General features: G+C 42.9%; 1 protein-coding gene across 3 annotated transcripts in view; it reads left to right on the forward strand.

Moving 5' to 3' along the window:
- The window catches only part of BRSK2 (BR serine/threonine kinase 2), a 465,267-nt gene that overhangs the window by 412,747 nt on the left and 30,942 nt on the right, over positions 1 to 21,578 (forward strand). For all 3 annotated transcript variants that reach the window (XM_065403041.1, XM_065403042.1, XM_065403040.1), the window contains exons 13-14: positions 14,420 to 14,480; positions 20,834 to 21,041. In XM_065403041.1, coding sequence (XP_065259113.1) covers positions 14,420 to 14,480; positions 20,834 to 21,041 — 269 coding nt within the window. The remainder of the gene's footprint in view (positions 1 to 14,419; positions 14,481 to 20,833; positions 21,042 to 21,578) is intronic.

The raw sequence follows: 21,578 nt of genomic DNA on the forward strand, positions 1-21,578 counted from the left end.
ACGAAAGGCAGAAAGGAAGCATGTGTATTTGGAATTACACAGAGAGATATCAATCTGTATCAAAAAACATCACACGTACATATACTGTCAATGCTTTCGCTTGTAATTCAGCTTTTGTGACATGGTCTTTTCCCTCAGCTGTTAAGATCTGCTCAGGAAGAGTCTCCTGTGCCCAGAAGCTCCTTTTGCTGGCTGACAGCTGGGCGAAGAGCATGAAATAAAGACGTTCAGAGGCCCTTAGAACTGCCTGCGATTCTTGTTGGATGACTGAGGCAGTTCTAGCCTTAGAGTGAAGAAAGCTATTCCCCGAGAGCTGCTAGGATTTATTCCTGGGGTCCATGGCTGGGTATCCTTAAGATTCAGTGTCTGAAAGGTTCCTCATCATAGGTCAGAAGGGACACCAGCTTTATTCCTCCCCCCCCCCCCCCGATCCGACTGTGAAATAAAAGTATCTGTATAGTGATCAGGTAGCTGGTTTGGAGAAACGTGTGTTTCACAGAGGCCACTGATGTCAAAGAAGGTAGAATGAAGAATAAGGCTGAGCACCCTGGGAACAAACTGTTACCAAGCAGTAGTCACTAAAATCAAACATCCACCTTTTCCCCATCTCGCCTTTCATATCCAGTCCTGGTACCTGGAGGCCCTGCTGGCCCATGAAGGTCTCATGTATGAGACAGCCACTGGTGCAGTGTGCGGACTTCAGCACCCCAGCTGCAGACAGTTTGTTGCCTTAGTAAGTTGCTGTACTCTACAGTTGCTTGCGGGGAGCATTTACCTAGGTGGAACAACAAAGAGGAACCAGGAATAATGGTGATACAGACAAATTGAGTTAGGAGCAAATCATTCCACCAGCCTAAAGCTTCCTGGCCTGATCCTGATCTGTTCTGATAGTTGGAATGCTCCCTGCCACCTCTCACCTTTGGCTTGTGAGTCCATAACAATGTGTCAGAAAGCTAAAAAAGGGGAACTCAAGGGCTCGTATTATCCTGCGTATTCTGTTTTGCTTTGAATGTCCCACTTTCCCCCACAATTGGAAAATGTTGCAATATGAAGTGATCAATGGAAAGAGACACAAGGGGAATGTCTGAGATTATCTCAGAGACACTGGAGAGAGATGCATTGGCGGCATGTCAATGAGGGATGACTCTAGGTTAAAGAAGGCAGGACTCATGCCAGAGGTATCAGGGACAATCAAAAGGGATACACTGGGAGTGTGTGTGCAGCAGACAACTTCAGCTAAAGCAAAACATACAGGTCTGATCAAGGACAGTGGAGGGGCACACGCTGACATTATGAGGGATGATGCCCAGTTCAGTGGTGCATATTTTGGAAGAGGTTAAGGGGAAGGTGCTATTTTATTTCAGGCTCAAGCTTTCATTACTCAAACACTCTCCACATCTGTAGATGACAATGGCACAGTATGAGTTGCTGGCAGTGTGATGATTTATAACATGAGCTGGCTTCATTAACAAATGCCACTGCATGGAGAGTGTCTGGGGATGGTGCACTGCTGATAGGGGCACCATCTGTCAGAACAGTCAGTAACAAAACGCTAGGTGCCTGCAGCCAAGAATCAGGCTTTTTAAGACTAGCTGTATAGTATTCAGCAGCAAGTGACCAACAGAGGATGGATTTTGCAGCACTTCTTCTTAGCCCTGTGACTTTCAGGGGGTGGTGCTGCCCAGGTATTCTCAGTCTGGGCAGATGGATATCCACTGCTTTATTCCAGGAGAATTGTACTGCATTGGGAAGGTGAAGAGAGACTGAGGAGACAGTCCTAGTTAGAGATGAATGACTGTAAACACCAGGAAATGTACACCCATTGCTTCCTTCATAAGCTACCAGAGATGCTTCTCTAGCTCAGTGGGCAAAGCACTCCCTTGTGACTTGTGTTTTAGTCCCACTGCAGTGAACATCTGTTTATTTGCAGAAAGGGGATGCATGTGATAGCCTCCAGGTGTATGTGGATAAATAACACACTTGGCACCCAGCCTGGGACCGGAGGAGCCTCTAATCTTGATATTATGGGTTTGATATCCTCTTAGAATAGCCACTCAAGCTTGAAATAGGGGACTCAAACCCAACAGGTTGGTAAAAGGGCTTTTGTGCTGAAAGCATTAGGAAAAAACATAGCCCTTCAGTGACTTAGTCCTGGAGAAGAACAGTGGAACAAGTGAAGTCCCGCACAACGACTGGCTTCCAGCTTACAAGCTGCTGCCCATCCAGCTCTGCTTGAAACAATGGTGTTGGCCCCTCTAAGTGCTCTCTGTTGTTTCTCTGACTGTATGTGACACACTAAAAGCACACAAACACCCACATCTGGTGGTTAGGTTTGGTTTTATCCTGCTTTTAGCCAGCCCAAATGTATTGAAGGGGAGAATGGTACTGAGCTACACCACTGCCAGTGCTTTTCTTTCCCACCCATTTCAGACTGCTTGGCTCCTCCTAGAAGCCACAGCTTCACTCCTGCCAGGAGAAACATCAGAGGGGCGGGGATAGGTGCACAGAACACTGTAGACACCTCATGGCACTAAGAATCTTGTGAAATGGACAGCCCCTTCTTTAGGTGGCGCCTGCTACCCCTGCAGCAACTGGAACCTCTGCTTGGGTGCCAGCATTTTCACAGTGGCAAGGGTCAGAGTTGAGAAGATTTGCTCAAACTTCCTAAAGTTGATTCCATCAACTATTCATTTTCCTTCCATTCTTTTTCTTGTGGGTTGCTGAGGTGGATAGCATGAGTGAAATAGCAGCCAGTGCTGGCAGGCTGTATTGTGTAGAGCAGCTATCCACATAACACAGAGCTAACACAGAACATAGACCTCCTTTAGCGAGGCTTTTAGAGTCCTGCTTCTCAGCTGCTGGGATTCTGACCAAGTTTGGGAAGCAGAATGGTTCTTTTTGAGGGATGGAGAGGGGTGTGGGACTGGCAGGAACGAGCCATGAAGAGTAGAAAAATAAAAGAGGCCTTTAAGAAGATCTGCTTGCAGTTTTGAATCTGTGCCCAGTGTGTGCTTAGTGTTAATGACTTCCCGGAAAGGCTTTCAGATTCCCAGCAGCAGTAAGGAGGGCTTTGCTATTTTCACATTCAAGCATGGTCGATCTCCAGTGAGAAATGTGAGCAAGTGGACTCCATCTGGGGTTTTCAGTGCAGTAATGGGGAGCAGGGTGTTGGGGTGTGTTTGTTGGGGAGGTCACAGACCATGACAGGCTGGGAGTCTACTCTTAGAGAATACTTCTACAGGAGTCTGATTCTGCCATGTGCTGAAGGCCTCAGCTCTCACCAAAGCCAGTGGGACTGGGAGTTGAGGATGCTCAGCACCTTCAAGAGATGATCAGCACCATTCAGGATGGAGCCATAGTTCAGAAAGGAGCAGGAAAAGTGTTTTGGAGATTTGCTTTAAAGAGGACGTGGGTTGGGAGGGCTTAGAGTCAGGGACGCTTTCAGGTGAATCTCTTTTATGAATGTCCATATTAGTAACTCTGTTTTCTCACTTTGTTCCTGCCATAGTAAAACAATGTTCAGTAAAAGCCTGGATATCTCTGAAGCCAATCCCAAATTCAACAAAGAAGAAAGGTATAAACACTGACAATCTGTTCCTCTCCTCTACCTCACTGCTGAGACCTTAAAGATGCAGCACTTATCTTCTCCATGTGGGGATGCAGCTGCTCATGCCTAGAGAGAGCCAGGGATGGTGGGCGGTGTTTGGGGGGGGGGTTGTTTTTGTTTTTGGGGGGGGAGGTTGTGTGTGTCTTCTGCAGTAGAATGCTGTGTATTTTTATATACAACCCTTCATACGAATCTGTCCCCAAAGGCTTCATGCACAGGCTATGTCTGTATTAGGATTTCCCCCTAAAATTTCATATTATTGCTACCACTGTATCAGCCCCCCTGGGTGTTCACAATGGTGGGAGTACCAGTGTAGAAAGGGGACTGGTATTTTAAACCACCGTCTTACCTGAACCTGCTTTAAGAAAGGCTGAAAACACTGAGCTTTAAAGGCCAGCAGCCATGTGGAGCTCTGTCTACACTACACCCCCATCATGGCTAACTCCAGTGCAGCTGAGCCAGCGGTAGCAATGGTGGGAAGAAAAATGCCTTCAGCCATGGGGCAGGCTCTTTAAGGCTGTTGTAGATACACGGGCAGAGAAAGAAAGAAAAGGAAGAGTTGTGGGTGAGATTGAATCAGGATGCTGGAGACTCAGTGGCTCAGGAAATAGTTGCAGGTAGCTGGGAAAGAATAAGCGAAAGGGCAACTCCCAACTGCTGCCGAGAGAGGCAAATGGGGCGGGGGCAGAGAGGCCACCAAATTTGGGAATTTAAATAGAGACTCTTGGGTTCATTTACAAAATTAATTTAGCCTTTTTGAGGAAGGAGGTGTTGTGAAACACTGAACACCAGAGTGGTGGAGCTCTGTTCTGGTGCTAACAGCGAGCTATAACACAATGGGTAATTCCCCACCATATTGTAGCCCTCCTATGCTACATGATAAAGACAGTGCTTAAAAACCCTTGACTTTTTCCCCAGTCCTTATCTCTTGCACCCTGAGCCAGTGTGGTTATGTCTTTATGGGATTTCCTGCCCATTGGGCCATGTGCAAGTCTCGTGGGGAAAGTGGGTGGCAGAGGGAACACCCTGTCAATTAACAGTCTGTAATAACAACAACAATACTGGGCATTTATATTGTGACATTAACTCACAAATCCATCCAGTTAAGGGGCCAGCAACAAAAGCCACAGCCAGATGTACGGAGGCTGCTCCTTGGCACTGAAGTGGGAGGAAAGTTGAAGGTTTCTCAAGGTTCCACAACAAATCTGGAGGAACCCCGCTTCCCTTTATACAGAAACCTTTCCAGTTTAATATAATCACGGCCCTTTCAATATAAACCTTTAGAGACTTCCCATGTGTGAGGGTGACAGTCTCCCTATCAGCCTTTCACAGACTGACACAATCAATTGAACACACAGTTTAAGGGCCCTGCGGCTTCCACAGAAAAGAAGCAGGGAGAGCACTGAGTTTGCCAGCAGATGGAGGGACAGATCCTGAGACAGCACACCAGGTACTCACTTGTATGAGACCCAGCAAGAAATGCCTTTTCATCTAGTCTGTGACACGAGAACTGTCTCCTAAGTCTCCCCAGCTCCACTGGTTTCCCTTTGCACTTCTTCTGCAGCTGTGCAAAGGGTGGAGAAGATGACACTTCAGGAACTGCTGGGAGAATCCCCTAAAGACACAACTGCACTTCTAGCTACATCACAGAGGAGATGTTTTCAGAGGGCAGGAGGGCTTGGCTGGACTTCTGCAGGAGAACCTCCTAGGGGCCTCTTTATTGAAAGGAGAGGCTAAGGGAAATAGTCTTCAGATCTGCTAATGGAGCAGGGAGAGGAAGGAAGGGCAGCAAAGAGAACCCCAGCAAAATGACCCCTCTGGGGCTAACTAATCATGGTGGCCACTAAATCGTTGGCCAACATTTCATTCTCCAGTTTTTTTATTTCTCTTTTTTAAAAGGAATACTGCATCTTTAAGGATCCTCCCCCTCTAGATGCACATGGTTGTCTTAGTAGCTGAGGCCACTGTCCCTCTCTTCTCTCTCTTTTCTCTCTTTTAGCTCCCTCTCGCTCCTTTCAATGCTTTCCTTCTTCTGTATCTGGGTTGCTGCAGCTCCGTAGTTCACTTGCTTCAATATTGCAGGGAATGCACATGTCTGCGCTGCTGGGTCTATTGTGTCCTGGGTTTGTTATTTTTTTAACCTCATTTCCCATCTCCCTTTCCCCTAGTCTCAATTTGCTTTCTGTTCTTTGTTAAAATCCTCAGTGCCTTTCCCTTTGGGGAACATAACTCACAATGAAAGAAAAGTGAATAAATCTATATACACACATTATGTATGTGTTTCAGTACACTGTGTGTGAGTATGGGTGTATTTTATATATATACGCACACACTAGGAGCCAAATCCTGCTCTCAGTTACATCCGTTTAAATGGATTTTCACGGATGTAACTGAGAACAGGGTTTGGCCCTATGCATATGAATCAGGATCTTATCCAAATTATAACTCCAAACCAAGTACCAATGGAGTGTCACTCATGCATATGAAAAAGCACTCACTATAATGCTTCTTTCCACCTCTCTGTCAACGTACAATATAGTGACTTTTTTTTAAAATTGTATGTGAGTCTTAAGTTTTCTTAAGACCCACCCCCATGTTGCCTGGCACAGCGTTCGGAACAGTCACGGAACAAGAAGCACATCTGGCTGTGCTTATAAGTAAACTGTGAAATCGACTTGGCAAATACTGAATTTGGCATTTATGGTGGTGATCATCTTGTGGAGGATTGACCTGCCATTGGGTAATTCTGGCAGCTAAGGGGGCCTGTTACAGGAACTGGAGAGAGAGAGAGAGAGAGAGAGAGAGAGAGAGAGAGAAATGTTTCTATCCTACTTGGAGTTTGGTTTCATATCAAACCAGAGTTTTTCACATTAATCGAAGGTCAGATTGGAAAAATAATAGACATTGATAGTCTCCCAATCTAGCTCACAATCCAATCAGGGCATAGAAAGCTTAATAAAAATAATCCTACCTCTTCCTTGCGTGCTTTGATCAGCAATGAAAAATTAAGAGTGTTGAATATTTGAATTGCTACCATCAAGCTTAAGAGTCGACATACCATGGGGATAAATGAACAGTTCACACCTCTTTTAGGTTTGGTTTACACTCTGTTCACATTGGAAGGCTATCTCTGCAACTTCTAAGGCCTGGAGGCTTGATTTATTTTAAATGAAAAATTAGATTCTGGAGTACAGGATCGCATCCCCAGGGATAAGTACTGGCATGACCCAGCTAATTTGAATCCCTGATTTTAACACAGTAAATGCTCCCTCATGACTATTAAGCTAGTATCAAAGCATGGCTTCAGCTTTGCCTACTGTCTCACTCACTGGGCTCCCAGACTGGCTCAGAAATGTGTATTTTAATGACCAATACCTTTCCCAGTTCATGCATAGAAAAAGATGCTTCTCGCCAGGTCAGCTTGAGGGGCAGCGGGACACTGTGCTGAGCAAAATGGGTGCAAAGAGATCAGCCTCCTTTTTAACACTCTGATCTAACTGTTCTTCAGCTAAGAGATGTTATGGAAACAAAACAAGGAACACAAACCCCCAGCTCTGCTGACTGGTTCAGTTGGGCGGCGTTGGTTTCTCTTAACACCTTAGTATATTCTCTCCCGATTCCCAGTTCCCAAATGCAAAAGTCTGACTGTTTGTGTGCAGTATGGAAATCATTGTCTAGTAAATGAAACTGTCCCCTCGCATTCCTGGTCTCCTGAGCGGGAGGCACCTGTGGCAATAATTCTGACCATTCGGTTCTCTGAACAGTATTTCACTTTGCTTTTCGTACTCTTCTCTCCACCTGCCTCCACGTCGTCCCCCACCCCTCTCTCTCTCTCTCTCTCTCTCTCTCTCTCCTCTTTATTTCCCCCTTCCAAGGATGGCGAGTGCTGATGCATTGGGGTAAGCTCCAGTTTTGGATTATACCTGTTGTTGGACTTGTTATATCTTATAGAGAGATTTTTTTAACTTGCAGAGTTAACAAATATAGATGTATAGACTTGATCAAATGAAACTTTTTAATAATGAGAGAGATGTAGGAAGAAGCATTTTTGTGTGTGTCGGGGGGGGGGTGTTGGAGTCACACACCCTATATACTTCTCTTCTTCTTTTGTTTGTTTGATTTTAATGTGTCAGGGGACACAAAACTAATCTCTGACACTATGCAGATACTAAGACACTTTGAGAATGAAAACTCCTTCCCCACCTATTGCACTTTTCATGTCTGTATGGCACACCTGATTGATTATTGATATTTGAATAACAACGTCCTTTCCCCCGTCCTCCCCCCCCCCCCCCCCCCGTCCCCCCAAGATGAAGCTAAAACCCACACATGGTCTAAAATAATTCCTGGGTATTTTCCCTCCTCTTAGCACAAGTTCTTTTTCCATGAGAAAATAATCAGCTCTGACACCTTCAAAGCGCTTTATTTTCTGATACAACTAGGAATATGGTCACACTTTAGATGAAGTTTCATTTATTAATAGTTATTAAATGGATAATAAATTATTAATATGTTTTAATAAATTGTAATAGATTGTCCAGCAAGTCAGTAGATGCTTAGAACCAGGGGTTATAACCATGTATAGCACCTTCTAATGCTGTAGTTATAACCACCTATAATATGTGCTACTCAGGTCTGTAACATGCATATAACATCTCTTAGTGATTTATTAACCCTTTATATTAAGGTTCCATTTATAATTGTTTTATAAAGTGTAACCGGGATACTCTAATTAAACAAGATGATGCTGTTTAATATCATCACCTAGGGTGTGCAGAAGGGTGCAAGTCCCCTCTTCCCCTACTCTTTTTCCCATGTGTGTCTGCATCCAAGGGCCTGATCCTGCAGACATATACTACAAGGTGTAGGACTTACTACCATGATTAGACCCATTGACTTCACTGTAGCAATTCAGGGTAGCAAATGTTGTGCCTTGTAGTAAAAATTAAGATTGGGGCATAAGACAATACAGCCCCACACTCTGAGGTGCCATCCTGATATTATATAATTGGTGGTATCCCTGCTATTTATTACTCTTGTGATCAACTTTGCACAGGGGAAAAAATGTTTCTGGTTGATGCTAAAAATTAAAAGCTAAAGAGAGATTAGGTAATAGAGCATGGCTTGACATGTTCACAGACCAACCGTCCTGCTGTCTCTTGGGTATTAGATCCTGTGGCGTTCTGGAAGATTTTAGACCTTTCGTTGTGGTTTAAGAATCTTGATTTTTCATTTAAACGATCAAGTGAAAAACAAGAAGGAGCTCGGTTTGTGTCTAATTTGACTTAATTTGTGCTGTAAAAGAAATGAGCAAGCGACTGGCTGGACGCGTTTGGCTGAGATTTTCAAAGCCACCTACAGAGTTTGGACAAATCCAAAATCTCAGCCACTGTTTGCACCACCCAGGGATGCAAGTCTGATGCATCTATCATACGGTGCATGCATGCTGCAGGCTCCCATTCTTGGGAGCACAGCTCCTGGCTGCGAACAGCTAAAATGCTGGTTACAGGACTGTATACTGCACTCACTAAACTCCATGGACCAAGCCCATTTTGAAGGCCGCAATACAAGAACCTGGGACCAAACTTACCCCATCCAGTACAACTTTATTAGAAACAATCATTCTCATAATAGTGAATTCACCACTGCTATGAGGCACTGAATTTTACCTGTGATCTTATTTAAAAAAATCTATGAGTTTTATTCAAAGAGAAACTGAATGTAAAGTCTGGTTTAGATTCTACACTGGATTCTGTTTTTAAGCAGAAGTAAAACAATTCTTTGGTGGTGCTTTTCAGAAACTGCCGACAGAAAAGAGACAAAACCAGTCTCTTGTCTTTTCTTAACTATATAGATTTTGAATAGTTTGAACAAACGAACCCCAGTCTACTAGGAGTTAATGAGGGGCTTAGGTTGCTCCTTGAGAGAATCAATAGGCCTGTGGTCTATCTGAGAAGGTTACTTAGACCCAAGGGTAAATGGCATCATACAGATTTCATTCACAACTTGATCTGATGGTGCTAAGGAAGGTGGCTTCACCAGAGGATGAGGATGAGAAATAGCAACAATCACATTTTAAAAAAACTTTCTAAAATAGCTTGTTTCTGAAAAATATGTGGCCTATATAGAATGGTGTAGTATGAGGCTAGGGTTTTCAAAAGCACTTGGAGCAGACAGCCCTTTGAAAATTAAAGGGACTTGTGCCCCTAAATGATTTAGGGGCTTTTGAAAATCCCATCCTAAAGGCTTTTTTTCGGCACCTATTTAGGGTGGTGATAAATCACACCAGACTCTCCTGTGTGATAAGTAAATAGATAAAGGGCAGGTCTTCACTACCGCTTAAGTCCATGTAACTTATGTCACTCAGGGGTGTGAAAAAGGCATCGGTGCAGCTGTGCCAATGTAACACTTCTAGTGTAGTCTAGCCCAAAGAGTGATGCACAGAGTACTGGCACATACACTATGTAAAACACTTGGAGATCTACCTGCATGCGGGAATGTAATAGAAATGTAAGGTGTTATTAATTATAAGGAATGGAATTATTTGAGTAATTATAGAAATGATACTTACTTTCCAATGATTCTTAATGGCTCTAGAGACTTTAAGATGGTTACATACTAACAGATATTTTCAGCTAAATAAACTTAGTTCATATTCAGAGAGAAAAGATACTTTTCCTGCTGTGGTTTGCCAAGTTCCTCCTTTCCCCCCACACAGTAAGATTGTTCGGAGTCTTCAGTGCTCATGTGCTGCCTGCAGGTACTTCCACTTTCACTATACAGTGAAATATAGATGCAGATATTTAAATTCTTTCTATGCTTTCATCTTAACATTGCAGCACTGGGCCAGTTTTTGTGACTGATGTTTGGCCCCTGCTTTGATTCTGTGCATCTGGCTGACAGATGCAGAACAGACCAAAGTCGTCCTGCAGTATTTTTTACAAGCTGGTTTAATGGATTTCCCAAGGAAGGTGGTCTTCTTGGGAGGGGAAAAATCTCTCTTAATAGCTTTTTTTTTTCTTTTTTCTTTTTCTTTTTTTTTCTTTTTTTCTGAGAGCTGAAAAGCCTGCCACAAGTGAGTTTCCATAATCACTTGGGAATTTTATCCCATTGGTAAACTTAAATGCTGGAATTCGTTAGAAAGAGGAAGAAGCAGGTGAGAATTCTGGAAACTGTCCTTCCCTTTCATGTGAAGGGGAAAGATTTGAAAATGGTCAGCTCTCTTTTTTAAAGAGCAATAAAAATCGATCCATGAGCTCCTTAGACTCTGCCCTGTGTTCCCAAACACAATTTCCAATGTGGAAAAGCCAAGATACATTAAAGGGTCCATTTTACCTCTTCCCTTGTTTCTTTATAACCACTAGTAGCCACTCTGTGGAAATAAGGCTAATTTAATTAGTAGTAGTGTGGATACTGAATGCATTTCCTATGAGATTTAATTCCAACCCTCTCTTCTGACCCTTGCATCAGGCATCTAAGATAGGGGGAAGCTCAGTATATTATAGCTTCTTGCAAACCACTGTTTGTGATAAGGAACAGGGGCTGGGAGGTGGGGCCTGCTGTGTTGTGCCCTATATATGTGTGACCACTTGTTTTTTTAATATGGGGAGAGATTGGAATAAGAGCGGCGAAATCAGGGTTTTTGGAAGCAGACCTGATTGGGGTCAGGTGGATAGGAGAAGGTTTTAAGCAACTATCCTGAAATTCAGGTGAATGTTAAAGATCAACTTCCAACCAAGATTGTGTGTTGAGGGGAACAAAAGGCCGGGTACTTTGGTGCCTAAAGATGCAGATAGGTGCCTAGTGTGATTTTCAAAATACCTAGGCACCTAACTCCCACTGGGAGAGAAAGGTAACATAAAAACAGCCCAGCAAAAGTGGAGCTCATGTACAAAGCAGGCCGTACTCCGCTCTCATTTCCACTGGTGTAAACCCAGAAGAACGCCAATGTCTGCAATGGAGTTAATGTGGGTCTACACTGGTGGAAGAGAATGCAAAGTTTGGGCCAGTTTGTTTTGTATAGATGGCAGTGATGGATGGGCTGCATTGAGATGCAAGGAATGAATTCCATGGAGAGTTTCTGCACTCGACACAAATTGTCAGAATGGAGCTTGTTGTATGTTAATTTAAACCTTCTTCCACTGCTCATCGATTTTTTTGGTAATGTTATAATTTCTTTTTAAGAATAGATGGATGTGAAACGTTTTGAATCTCAATTTATAATCTTATTCTTATATAATAGAGTGATACAATTGAGAGACGGGGGCAGGGACTCTAAATTAGCTTTGTGTTCTCTAGAAGGCTGTTTATACTTACAGGACTAATATATATAATGTATATGTGCACATACCTAATAGGGCTGTCAAATGATTTTTAAAAAATCTCAATTAATCTCAAGATTAAAAAAAAGTTGCAATTAATTGCAGTTTTAATCACACTGTTAAATAATAATAGAATACCAATTTATTGGTTATAAATATTTTCGGATTTTTTTTCTACATTTTCAAATATATTGATTGCAATTACAACACAGAATACAAAGTGTACAGTGCTCACTTTATATTATTATTTTTATTACAAATATTTGCACTGTAAAAATGATAAACAAAAGAAATAGTATTTTTCAGTTCGTGTTTAGAGTCTAGAAGTCAAAGCATGAAGGGGCATATGAATATTTAGCATTTATGGCACATAAATACCTTGCAACTCCGGCTACAACCATGCCACGTGAACACCTATTCTCATTTTCAGGTGACATTATCTCCCGTAAAGGTAAACAAACTTGTTTGTCTTAGCGATTGCCTGAACAAGAAGCAGGATTGAGTGGATTTACAGCCTCTAAAGTTTTATATTGTTTTGTTTTTGAGTGCAGTTATGTAAAAAAAAATCTATATTTGTAAATTTCACTTTTCCAACAAAGAGATTGCACTATAGTACTTGTATGTGGTGAATAGAAAAATATTATTTCTTTTGTTTATCTTTTTATTGTGCAAATATTTGTAATCAAAAGTAATAATATAAAGTGAGCACTGTACACTTTGTATTCTGTGTTGTAATTGAAATCAATATATCTGAAAATGTAGAAAAAAATCCAAAAATATTTATAATACATTTAAATTGGTATTCTATTATTGTTTAACAGTGCGATTAAAACTGCAATTAATCGTGATTATTTTTTAATCTAGTTAATTTGTTTTGCATTAATCATATGCATTAACTGCGATTAATTGCCAACCCTAATACCCTATATGCGTGCACACATATATATGGTACTCATGTTGGTAGGTCCAACTGTGAACAGAGATTTTTATATGTTAGTTGTTGGTTGTGTTGGTTCTCCAGTATAGTCTCCTTCTTCAAAAATTGTTGTTCTTCAAGACCACCTATCCTTCCAGTTGAGGAGAGTTGAAAGCAGCTGCCTCTAGAGCTGGTCAACACTCTGGGTCAGTTGAGCGTGGGAGGAATTGCTCAAAAGCCACATGAAATGCTTTCTGCTATGAGGGACAGTTTTTGTCACTGCTCCTGTATTAACATTCTCTGCTGCTGAGAAGTTCCATTGCTGAGCTGTTCATGTGTTTGGTCTACATGACCTTTCAGGTCAGAGCCACTGGTTTTGGCCCAGTGCATTTGTATGTTTTGATTGTTGTTAACTACGGACAATTTTTGCAGAGGCCTTTGCTGGTGAGCGTAAGGGGAGGTGATTCTGTATGGGTCACCTTGCTCGCAGGTGGAAGGGCAAGTTGGTCCCATAGGTTGGACTTCACCTGATTACATTAGGGCTGTTGATCCCAAAATTGGGAATCTCGTCAGCAGGCAGGATGGCTGGCGATCCCATAAGGAGATCTCACTGGTGGGCAGAACAGCAGGCGATCCCATAGGAGAGCTCACTGATGGTTAAAAAGGTCTGTTATCCCATATGGGAACCCCAAAAATGCCAGATTGAAGTGACACTGATCCTGTGTAGACTTTATCAATGGGCAGAAAAGTTATTGCTTCCACAGGGCAACCTAATTGGTGGGCAATGGCTGGGTGATCCCATAAGAAGAGCTGTTCTGGTGAACAGAAGAGTTGATGTTTCCATAGAGAGGAGCTCTCCAATGGGCAGAAGGGCCTGTGGTCCCCTAGGCCTAGGGGAAGTTCCTCAGAGAGCAGAAGAGATCAGTGATTTCAGATGCAAATCTCACTGGAGAGCCAAGGGGATGGCATCATGGTGAAGTTAGAAATGGTGGCTCAGTATCAAATAACCAGTCACCATAGACCTGAGCTTTGGTTTCACTGGGATGGTCCTCTAATTTAAGAAAATAGTGCATCTGGGGCACTGCAGATTTGACCTTTTTTGGTGCCTGGTAGAATTTTCTGCTCTTGTGAGTTACACAGATAGTGGTTTTCCATATCTCTGGGGTTTTTACCTTTGGCACAGCAAGTGGAACTATGCAGAGAGTAATTCTCACCACCAGTACTGGGCTTATGATAATGGCTTTTGCTGTGATCTCTTTAGTGTACACTGTCAGGAAGCAATATCTGTCCATGCGCAAATACTCATGACCCCGAAATGGGTGGCATTGCACAGCTCCATTCACAGAGCACCTCTGGGGTCACAAGGTCCTCTCTGCATGAACATAATTTCTTAGAGGCTGGGGGAATTGAAAGGTTTGTCATGTAGTGAGAGGGTAAGGAAGAGCCATGTGCTTTTCCTATTGAAAGCCTCCCTGCTGCTCCTCACCTCATGCCTGTGCATGCGGTGGCTGTGTTCAGTGGATGTTCCTTGCCCAGGGTTTCTGAGGGCCATCTCTCCCTGTTGTGTTCACTCAGGTCTCGGTCGATCAGCGGAGCTTCATCTGGTCTCTCCACCAGCCCCCTCAGCAGTCCAAGGGTAAGTGGCATTACTTCAGGATCTGTGGGTACCATTCCCTCAGACAAGCTCAGTTTTTTTTGGCTTCTATGCCTGTAGAGCTGTGGTTATTTGTGGAGTGTTTTATTTTTCCTTGGTTGGTTGTAAATTTGCTTGAATTGGGGAGATATTGATTAGAAATTAATGTTCAGCATCTCTTACCCTACATGTTTCCTGTGCTACCCGAGATGTCTCTCTATGGCCCTGTCCATCGTCAGCCTCATAACCACCTTTAGGACCAAACACGGCTAGGACACATAACACCCCGTTGGGTTGTCTATAGCACACCTTCAGCTAATACGGCTGCTTGTAACAAAGTCACAGTGAAGCACCATACCATGTCACTTTGGTTCTGCTTAGTACAGAACTGTGCTTGACTGACATGGGTCTAGCTAGAATGGGGATGTTACTGAATATGGTAGTAAGCACCCTGATTTGGTGCTCTAGTGAGGACAGGGCTTCGGGGGGGGGGGGGAATTATATGGATTTGAAGAGAAATAAGAAATTGGCACATCACGAGACTGGGGTCTCTGTGGAAACAGTGTACTCATTTCTGTCTCCTGTCAACGAGCCAAACCCTGAGGTCTTTACTAAGTATTTAGCCAGTCCCTACTGAGGCAAAGGTCCCTTTCATTTCAGTGGCAGCTCACCTACCTAAGGATTGAGTACAACATCAGGGAATCATTCCCCACGATCAGTGCACAGACTGTCCCCTCCTCACATGGGTCTTCTCTTTTTGTATCTGGGGTAGGGAGGAAAGCAGTGGAAGTCAGCTCCCTCTATGACACCATCACCACCAGCCTGGGAGCCAGCTTGGGCCTGGAGATCTATGCATGCATAGTGGAAAAGGGATGTGGGATGGCTGGGGGGACTCACATCCTACCCCAGCCCCCTGCAATATACAGTAAACCTCCCACATAGCTATTACAGTCAGAGGGTGCACGTACTAGTGCACAGAGGCCTCACTGTGGTGGGCAGCCTCTCTTGGGGTGGGGATGAGGATTTCCAGGCACAGCATCTGGCAAGGAAAGCTTTGTCAATGCAGCCCCATGCCTCGAGCTGCAGCAGAGTGCTAAGTCCTCACTGAAAAGCTCATGGGGCTATGTCAACGTCTGGCCCAGAATGTTTTAGGGAACCTCACAGCTCTTCCTAAGCCCCACTCCCAGCAGCTGTTTCCATGAGATGGTGAGTGCACTCCCACCTGTGTAAGTACCTCAGGACATGTGTAGATGACTCCAAGAAGCATTTCAGATTGCTATTTCCCCTAAACAGTCAGGTGTAATTCATATTCTTAAAGGGACATTGTCAAGTACAGGTTTCTAGCTTTGCAGACTTTCCAACCTCTCCATTGTTTCAACTATTTTCTTAAAAGCATCTAATTTCCAAAACCTTTTCCCATCAATTTTTCTCCTGTTTTGTAACTGGCAGACATTTGATTTTGTTCCCCCACCCTCCCATGTCTTTAACACACCAGGAACCAACAAGGTTCCATTTCAGAAGGTTCCTATTCTGTGCACTGGCCTCGCTGATGTCAGCAGGACTGGCCAGAATTCTGAGAATAATATTAACGACTGCTGCAGAATAAGTGGAGAAACGCACAAATATAGCATCCAGTCCTGCAAACCCTAGTCATGTGAGTAATCCTGTCTCATAGGAGCAATTGCATTGATGTCAGTGGGACTACTTGGGTGAGTAAGAACTCCTCACATGAATAAGGGTTGCAGGTCTGGTCCACAGTGACTATTCTTTAAAATGATGACTTGGGAGCAATTGATTAAATGTTTTTTAAAAGCTATTTAGCAGCCAGGTGGCATTCTCAGAAGACCATAACCATTTTAAGGTGGTCAGATTTTGGTCTTGAAGGGACACTGTTGGGTTAAAAATCATATAGTTTAAAAAAAGTGTCCTTACTTATGCACCTTAGGTTATGGAAAGGGAAACTATTTTCAAAATCAAATGTTTTTCACTATTTACACTGCTTGGGCACAATACTGCACCGTGCCGAATTCAATGGCAGTTGAAACTGCTTGAATCTCCCAAGATTAGGACCTTGGTTTACTTTGTTGCACCTCTCTGAACTGTAGCAATGAGAAGACACCAGTCAACTTAGTGGACCAAATTAGGCTCTTGGTTAAACTGGTGTAAATCTATTGAAGTTAATGGTATTACTCCAGGTTTTTAGTGGTTTAACAGGGTGCAGAATGGCTTTATTTCTTGTAAGTTTGATTCTCGTGCTGTCATACACTGATTACATGAGCTGTAAAAATTGCAGGGGAATGCTTATAATTATTACTTTTAAACCTGTTTCCATTGGAATTAATTATAAATGGAGAATGATCTCTTCCTGGTAGTGACCAGCATGAATTAGCCACATTACTCATCTCTTTGACCTTCCATTCCTAATGGTGATTTGGAATTCACCAAAAGAGACAAGCTGTCTTAATTTTAAAGCGTTTTACAAAACCTAATATTAATAGAAATATTTTAATGTATTGGTTTTCCTTTAATTTTCAGAGTCTTATCCAATGTCCATTGAAGTCAAACCTCCCCTTGAATTCAGAGGGCTTTGAATCAGACCCTCAATGCAAGCAGTTTTATTTGTTTGGCTTTAAACATTCCCCTGCATTTTTAAATGTCGCAGCCTGGTGCTAGTACTTGAGAACCAGTCTGGTTTCCTTTCTATGATTTGGGGTTCCAATTGCTTTTACATCATATGTATGTACAGTGCCTAGCACAATGGGGCTGGATTAGAGCCTTTAGAGGCTACAGCAGTATAAATAATGAATATAATAAAATATATTTGTTATGGCCACAAATGAGCAAGCTGAGTGCAGGGCCAAGAATAAACTAAGAGCATAAATGGTGCTTGTAATCTAGGATGTTATTACTAGGGCTGTCGATTAAGCACAGTTAACTCATGTGATTAACTCAAAAAAATTAATCGCAATTAAAAAAATTAATTGAGATTAATCACAGTTTTAATTGCACTGTTAAACAATAGAATACCAATTGATTGTTTTTGGTTGTTTTTCTACATTTTCAAATATATTGATTTCAATTACAACACAAAATACTAAGTGTACAGTGCTCACTTTATATTATTGTTTTATTACAAATATTTGCACTGTAAAAATGATAAACAAAAGAAAAAAGTATTTTTCAATTCACGTCATACAAGTACTGTAGTGCGATCTTTTCATCATGAAAGTGCAACTTACAAATGTAGGTTATTTTTTTTTGTTACATAACTTCACTCAAAAATAAAACAATGTAAAACTTTAGAGCCTACAAGTCCACGCAGTCCTACTTCTTGTTCAGCCAATCGCTGAGAGAAACAAGTTTGTTTACATTTACAGGAGATAATGCTGCCTGCTTCTTATTTACAATGTCACTTGACAGTGAGAACAGGCGTTCGCATGGCACTTTTGTAGCAGGCATTGCAAGGTATTTATGTGCCAGATACGCTAAACATTCGTATGCCCTTTCATGCTTCGGCCACCATTCCAGAGGACATGCTTCCATGCTGATGACACTTGTTAAAAAAATAATCCGTTAATTAAATTTGTGACTGAACTCCTTGGGGGAGAATTGTATGTCTCCTGCTCTGTTTTACCCGCATTCTGCCATATATTTCATGTTATACTAGTCTCAGATGATGACCCAGCACACGTTGTTCATTTTAAGAACACTTTCACTGCAGATTTGACAAAACGCAAAGAAGGTACCAATGTGAGATTTCTAAAGATAGCTACAGCACTTGCCCCAAGGTGTAAGAATCTGAAGTGCCTTCCAAAATCTGAGAGGGACAAGGTGTGGAGGATGCTTTCAGAAGTCTTAAAAGAGCAACACTCTGAAGCAGAAATTACAAAAACCGAACCACCAAAAAAGAAAATCAACCTTCAGCTGGTGGCATCTGACTCAGATGATGAAAATGAATATGCATCAATCCATACTGCTTTGGATCATTTTCGAGCAAAACCCATCATCAGCATGGACGCATGTCCTCTGGAAAAGTGGTGGAAGCATGAAGGGACATATGACTCTTTAGTGCATCTGGCACGTAAATATCTTGCAATGCCAACTACAACAGTGCCATGCGAACGCCTGTTCTCACTTTCAGGTAACATTGTAAACAAGAAGCGGGCAGCAATATCTCCTGCTAATGTAAACAAACTTGTTTGTCTTAGCGATCAGCTGAACAAGAAGTAGGACTGAGTGGACTTGTAGGCTCTAAACTTTTAGATTGTTTTATTTTTGAATGCAATTTTTTTTTACATAATTCTACATTTGTAAGTTCAACTTTCATGATAAAGAGATTGCACTACAGTACTTGTATGAGGTGAATTGAAAAATACTATTTCTTTTGTTTTTTACAGTACAAATATTTGTAATAAAAATAATATAAAGTGAGCACTGTGCACTTTGTATTCTGTGTTGTAATTGAAATCAATATATTTGAAAATGTAGAAAACATTGAAAAAGATTTAAATAAATGGTATTCTATTATTGTTTAACAGCGCGATTAATCACGATTATTTTTTTTAATCACACAATTAATTGTGATTAATATTTTTAATCACTTGACAGCCTTAGTTATTACCAATATGTAAGGTAATTCATTTTGTTTTTAAAATGTGGTTTTTATCCTGCCAATATCCCTTTAAAAGGATTTTACTCCCTGAATGTGTGTATTATACTGTTAACTGAACTCATCTGAACTGATCTTTCCCAGACAGCCCCTGTAACTAACGCATGAAGGTTTTTTCTTTTAACAACAACAAAAAAAGTCCTATCCCCTTGTTCTTCTCTCTCAATGGTGCATTATGAGTAGTTGTTTTTTCCCTTAAACTACATAATCACTTCCATCATCCAGAGAATGTGACACTGGGACTTTGTAACAAATATTGAGCAGTGAATTTCTGAACAGCAGAATCAGGGTGTCATCAGACTCTGTCTTTTCAATGCTGATTGGGAAATCTCCTTCTTTCCCTGTCATGTAGCCCTGCTGGGACCCTCAGGGATTCTCTGTATAGCTATCTGTTTGCAAATCAAACCCCAAACTGACCCAGGGTTCAGGGATACCCCTGGTGTTTTGTGTTCAGGAATGTCCCAGCTAATGCTGAGTGGGTGATGTCACTCTGGAAGGCCAGGGGAGGAAGGTGGATGAAATGGTACTGCTCTCCCTCTTCTCTTTCTTTCCCCCATGGGTGAATAGAGCCTATGTGTGAGTTTTGTAGAGTTAGGGGAGGAGAGGGAGTGGGGGCTCTGAATGGTGTGTGCAGTAACCGGTGTGCCTTTCCCACCACCCCACGTGCACCACACACTTATTTTGAATTGCATCTCTCTGCTGTGTTTGATCGGGGCACTTTGAGCTGAAAAAAGCAAGCCCAGCTTAGGCGCTTGTCAGTTTCTGTGTGGCTTGAATGGCTCTTATTACCCCTTCCTCACCTCCCTTCAGCATTGTGCTTTTTTCATCGTGGGGCAATCCGAACAATGCCGGGGGTGTGGCGTCTCTCTCTTTTTTCCCCCTCAGTTATTTTGAATTTTTTTCCCCCTTCTTCCTTTGTGTTCCTTTTCTCTCTGTGGTTTTCCTTTGCTGACACATGGTTGGTTAATATGATAAAGCCTGTTATGACACTGTTGTTCTTGCTGCTGCCGCCGCCACTGCTGCTGCTGTTGATTATGCTGCGTTCCCAGCTAACTGCATGTCTTTTTGTTTTTTGTTTTTTGTTTGTTTGTTTTTTGTTCTTGTTTCTTTGCAAACCCTTCCACCCGCCCTCCCCTTCACCTCCATCTCTCGTGTCTCCTTGTGATATGATGCATCTTTGTGACTCAAATGGGTTTATTCTGACTTTCCTTTCTCTGCTCGCCCGCTGTGTGCGTGTCTCACTGTTCTCGATGTGCATGGACACTCTGTGTCTGTCTTGTAGCCTATCAGAAAGTTTTTCATCCCCCCTCAGACTCCTGACCTCCCTTTCTCCCCCCGACCCCAAGTCTCCTTGGACCCTGATGCTTGTAGGAACGCCTCCAGGCCTGGACATGTTCTCCAACCAAAGCCAACACTTCAGTCCAACCCAAAGACGCAGACTTTGCCATCCAAGAACAAATTGGCCGACAAACCGCTCCAGTCTACCAAATCCAATCCACTCCCTGCCACCAATGCCAACACCCCCTCTTCCCAGAATCCCCCTGTGCAGAATGCTCAAGGCCGCCCACCCACTGCCGGCTTTAGCCCCCAGCTGGCCATTCCTACAGTGCAGGCCAACCCTATGTCTCCTGTTAGATTACTCCCTTCTAGTACTGACCCAAGCACCAAATCTATCCCCATCATACAGGTCACCCCTCACCCCTCTCCAAGGGGAAGTCCCCTCCCTACCCCCAAGGGGACACCCGTCCATACGCCAAAGGAGAGCCCAGCAGGCACACCCAACCCAACGCCACCATCCAGCCCCAGCATTGGAGGAATGCCCTGGAGGACACGGCTCAACTCAATCAAGAACAGCTTCCTGGGGTCTCCTCGATTCCATCGCCGGAAATTGCAAGGTGAGTCCGTTCTCCAGATGAATGCGGATGTCCGAATTGGGGTGAGTATTCAGCAATAAACTGGCAACTCAGATTGACTCAGAAAATCTCATTTGCGGAGAAGTGACTATCAGTGTTGGTAAGAGTGAGGGAGTTAATGCAAGGCCAAGACAAGCGTGAACAGGCTCTGTGGTAACTTCCACAGCACAGCTCCGCTGCTGCACCTCAATCCTGGGCTGCAGCCTCTCTTGCTATTCCAATCCTGAATCCCCACACAGCACCACCTGCTATCCCCATCCTGCAGCCCCCTGGCAGCTCTGCCAGTGCACCTCAATCATGACCTTGCAGCATCTCCTGCTACTTCACTCCTGAGCCTACCCACCTTTAGTCTTGCTCCGCAGCACTCCTGCTATTCCAGGCCTGGCCCTCTCCCAAGCAGAGATGGTCAATTGGTGGGAATAGAATGAGATTGTCCTTCTACAGTGTAGCTTGTTTTTATAATCCTGTTTAATTATTTCTTTTCTTTTTCTCCTGAGTGTAATTGGTGTAAACTATCCC

The sequence above is a fragment of the Emys orbicularis genome, chromosome 4 (genome assembly GCF_028017835.1).
Source record: "Emys orbicularis isolate rEmyOrb1 chromosome 4, rEmyOrb1.hap1, whole genome shotgun sequence".
In the NCBI taxonomy this organism is placed as follows: domain Eukaryota; kingdom Metazoa; phylum Chordata; order Testudines; family Emydidae; genus Emys; species Emys orbicularis.